Below are 5,000 nucleotides of genomic sequence, written 5' to 3' on the forward strand. Positions count from 1 at the left end.
AAAGTACACAACCTGAATAACAACCAGATGCGTTTGACTGTAACTGTAAACAAAAAATATTGTGATACAACTATTTACTAATGCTTCTACATACACATTTTTCAGGTTGTGGGAACCTTTAATATGCAAATTAATGTTCCAATATTCAAAGACTGGATCCAAGTTAAGAAATCCCCCAAAGCGTAAATACATTTCCTGTATCCCTTATTATTTTTGAAATTGTTGCCAGAGCGTTGCTTTCTACTTGACAACCTCCCTACACTTAGCTGTCTAAGAACAACTCAGTTTTGACTGCCATTCCTCATCACATATTTTCGAGTTAAAGCACCTTAGTTCTTATTTAAAATTACTGGTGCAAATGAAATGAAGTGTGCCCTATTATCCATCCATGATACAAGAACCCATAGAAAATCACTGGATAATGCAGACCAGACATTGCGAGAAGTAAGATCACCCGTTATTAGTGTGATCCTTCACCACTTCACGGCTTCAATATTTGTGGCTTCAGAACTTAGTGATTTTTAAGCTCAAGTATCTAAACAAAAAAATTAATACAAATATGAAAATCTACACTGAAACTCACAAGCGGAAGACAGGGCACCGCTTCTTCCTTGGCGCTGAAATGCGTGGCACTCAGCACAGAAGAAGCAAAATTTCACCATAGATGAATGATGCACAGATAATACAAAAAGCCGAGAAGGACATTGTGCCTTTTCTTTGGATTACATTACATCCATTTCACATCATGAACCCAAAGAATAGGCCAAGCCTCTTTCAACATTGCATGAATTTTGAATTGGCCTTGAAAATGCCTATTAAACGTCCTGCTCCATCTGATTACAAGCAAAGCCAAGACTTTTTACGATAGCTCAGCTCCTGACGAAGACAATGAACACGAACCTTGGCCTGCAGTGCCGCGAGTGAGCCTAATCAGCAGACCGGGTCTTTTATTTCAAAATGGAGAAAAGATAAACAATAAAAAATATATATATTTTGAAAGAATGTCCATAAAACGTGAAAATTCACTAGTGCTTGTCACTGATCGCTCAGGGTGTTGCCATTTTATGGTAGTTAAACGTGCTCTGACTGGCCAGGCACGAATAGCCTAGATCAAGGGTTGGATCGCGGGCTGCTTTAACGTCAACTTGATTTCACGTGGGCCGGACCATTTTAGATATAATATTTAGATTTTTTTTTAAATAAATGGATTAAAATTTCTGAATATTCAGTTTTTTTTATAGATCTAAAAAATGTTTATTTTAGCTTTTTTTAAAAATATTTTTAGATTTTACAAAATTATCTTTGAACTAAAAAATTAAAAAAAATCGATTAAAATTTACAATCATTGATTTAAAAGGGAGAAAAAAAAACAGGAAATATAATACTAAACATCTGTATTCTTCATTTTGATTTGATCCTAAAACAGAAAGTCGGCACTCTTGATTTACTTTCCTGACCACACAAAATGATGCTGCGGGCAAGATTTGGCATGTGGCCTAGATACACGTGTTCATATTGTTTACCATGTCAGCACATCCCAATAGTTGTTGAGGCTAATCGAAGGTCTTGCGGTCGATCGTTAAAATATCAGCCTTGATACCTGAAGAATGTGTATCACAGGCTATTATTGCACCCAGAGACTTGGTGAAAACGATACAGCTACGGACACACTTCCTGGTTGTGCTTACGTAATTTCTCTACGTGTAGGAAATACCTTTTCAGTTTCGGAACACAAAAGAAATGATTGTACATTTGTGATCAGGAAATAAAACAAAATTCCATTTTTATTCCGCTTTTTATTTCTTGTTTGAAAGTGACAACTATTGCAGTAATATGAACCATCAAAAAAAGAGATATTTTGCAATTTGAAAAATTTGGCCGCCACATATTAAACTTCTGGTAAGCAAATTGTACCGTATTTTCACACCTATAGGACGCACTTAAAAGCCTAAATTTTTGTGCCCAATGAATGGTGTGAGTTTTGAGGCATTTGCATGTATTCGCTGTGCGCGGAGAACAGGAGTTGTGCGCGGAGAACAGGAGTTGTGCGCAATTGTGCACACGCACATTGCTTACAAGCTCTCTGCTAAAATTTGTTCACAACAAATTTTATTGTGAATTAGTGTTTAACTTCTCTCATCATCAATCTTCAGTAAAATGAAAAAATAATAAATGAAAATGCCTTAGTTTGTGATCAAAGCTTATTGTGATGGGAATTTAGCAAAAATTACGAAGAGAAGAGTAGCTTTTTAAATCACCTATTCCACAATGTGAATGAGAGAATTGTATTTAAAATTTGTGGTCAAGAGTTTTTTTGCAGAATTGCAGCAATAACAAAGACAACTTATAAGATTTTGTGATTTTATTTAAAACACAATACTAATAGGATCAGGAAGTAACTTACTCTGAACAGCTCCTTCAAGTCATAGAACTGACCATGTATATCGCCACAGACCTGCAAATTGCAAAAGGATTATCACAAAATGTGAAGGATAATTCAGAAGAGAAATACAAAAATGACACTTGCTGTTACGGGAGAGTCAACTCTCTGGACATTGCTTTCTTCAACCAGAATTTCTCTGTTAACACACAGACAGAAAAATTAACAGGATTCCACAGACCCTTCAAACTGGGTGAGTGGGTGAGTGGATTTTAGACTGGAGTGAACCAAGTAATTCTACTGCTTCCTATTGTCTTTATGAAGATATTTTCTATAAAAAATGTAAACATAATAAATGGAACAAGTATATGATAATTATAGCCCCATGCAGTGTGCTGAGGTTCTATCATCATGCCAGCTTCACGGCCATATGCATTGCGTAACTCCATCATAATTCTGTTTCTTTTTTTTTATTCCCCGGAGTCAGGGTGTTTTAATCCACACGATAATTTGCAGTTCTGCACCTCGGAAGATGCAAGATTTGAGCTGTGACAATGGCACGTGTGCGCCGGTGGTCAAGTCAAAGCGGCAGCACTTGGTGCAGAAGAACCGCCAATGCAACGTGCAGAACGGCAACCTGGACGGAGAGACCGGCCGCTACACCTCGGACCTCTTCACCTCACGAGAATTCATTTGTATTTATTCCCAGCATACAAATCACCACAACACAAGTGCTTTTCAAGAGGGAACATGAGTTCACTTCTCATGTGTCACTTTCAACCAAACGGCGGACCCCATTAAAATAAACAAGATTCCTACCGTCTGAATTATGCACCGGAAAACGCCATTTATGCAAAAATGGCATGCTACGCCTTTATCATAAAGGAATGTCAATATTTAGGACTCAAAAAGGACGGCGACTCAAAAAGAAAGTCTTTTTCAACAGGTGATGTGCGCGATGCAAAATTCACTCGTAACAAAAGAAATTGGCAAGATGTAAGGCCACTTGATATGATATTTGGCCGTATCTCTTTCGTGTATAACAGATATCTACGAGCACAGAATGGTGTCTTCACATGTGATTCTCCTACACATGGACCAGAAAATGCACAACGCGCATGCGCGGGCAAAAAGAGGGCTTTCTGGTTAATGAAGTATACACATGCACACGACACCAATGCAAATTTTCAAATCCAGTGTTGCTCCAAACACCATGTCGACCGTGGCAAATAACAAGCACTCCCAGCAATACAATTTGCAGTGTTCCTCGGAGCCCGTGAGTCAAGCGTAGCGCTCGTAGTTAGCGAACTGAAAGTGGTGGACACACCCTTTTCCCGGCTGGAACGGTGCTCAGACGTTTGGTCGCTGGTGTTTTGGTCGCCGCTCTTTTGGTCCCCGTTGGTCGCCGGTCTTTTTGTCGCCGCTTGGGTTATGGTTGTCAAATGTACTTAGATATTAAACCCTAACCCTACCCCAAACAGCGACCAATGGGAACCAAAAGAGCGGCGACCAAAAGACCAGCGACCAAACGTCCGGTCACGGGCTGTAACAGGCTTGCTAGCTTCGGAGTTGACTGCCCTTTCTTAATGATGTCCATCTTTTTCTGGAAAAGTCCATCTGGAAAATGGCTTTGCCAGCAAATCTGCAACCAAATCCATTTGTTTTCCTTCAATTGTGTTTGCTCTATGGCTTCAGTCCATTTCCCAATTGTTCACACCTGCATCGTGTTGTCATTCACGCCAGGCATTCCTTCTGTATAGCTCTGATATGCTGTTATAGTGTTGAGAGAGTATTTGACGGTTAAAGGCGCTGCAAGCACACGGAAGTCAAATGCCTTGCCACTCCCCTGGGATGTTTTGAATGGATTTACCGTAATGCTTGGAATGCACGGGCAGGCTATTTTCAGGGTGAACGTCTGCTGGGTTGAATGTAATAAGTAGCGTGCCGGCAAGAAATAAAACCAGTCACTCAAGTGGTCAGGGCCACACAAAATATTTAGTTTAGTGCACAGACAAAACGCACCGACCGATTGGGTGCATCGACCATGTTAGAGAAAATTCTTGATTTTTAAGTGCAACCCTATAGGTGTGAAAATACAGAACTTAAGACCAATTTTGTCATTTTCCCTTTACTGTTCAAACTTTATCCTGATCAATTTTATAAAAAATCAGGCAAAAAAAATATGATGCCATCTCAAGTACATAAACGGCTTCCAAGATTTTTATGACCCCATCACGGCTAGAAATTTAGTCTGAAATTGAGTTTGCATTTTTAAAATTTAGTTTGAAAGCCACTTGATTTGAAGGGTTCGTTCCTGACAACAGTGAGTGTTTTATGAGCAACCAACAGCAGAAGTGTTGTAGTAGTAATAATATGCTGTTTGGTGGACGGAGACATACGAAACACAGCCGAGGAAACCATGAAGGCATTTTTCCTAAGTTTGGAGAACTCAGGAAAAGGCTCTCACACTTCCAATTGCTAAATGATGTCACGTGTGCCCTCAACCATCATTTGTTTCTCAAGTTTTTCTGAGTGTTCATAACATAATTTTAATTGGATTTTCTCGTAACTCATTGAAATGAACTAAAAACTAAATAATTTGTTCCAACCCTCTTAAAAA

The 5,000-nt window shown here is 39.1% G+C and overlaps 1 protein-coding gene across 2 annotated transcripts in view; it reads right to left on the reverse strand.

Moving 5' to 3' along the window:
* LOC144208402 (serine/threonine-protein phosphatase 4 catalytic subunit B) overlaps positions 1–5,000 on the reverse strand; it is a 17,939-nt gene that overhangs the window by 10,616 nt on the left and 2,323 nt on the right. For both annotated transcript variants that reach the window (XM_077734225.1, XM_077734224.1), the window contains exons 3-4: positions 2,528–2,579; positions 2,405–2,455 (exon numbers count right to left, since the gene is read on the reverse strand). In XM_077734225.1, coding sequence (XP_077590351.1) covers positions 2,405–2,455; positions 2,528–2,579 — 103 coding nt within the window. The remainder of the gene's footprint in view (positions 1–2,404; positions 2,456–2,527; positions 2,580–5,000) is intronic.

This window comes from Stigmatopora nigra, chromosome 15 (genome assembly GCF_051989575.1).
Source record: "Stigmatopora nigra isolate UIUO_SnigA chromosome 15, RoL_Snig_1.1, whole genome shotgun sequence".
NCBI lineage: Eukaryota > Metazoa > Chordata > Actinopteri > Syngnathiformes > Syngnathidae > Stigmatopora > Stigmatopora nigra.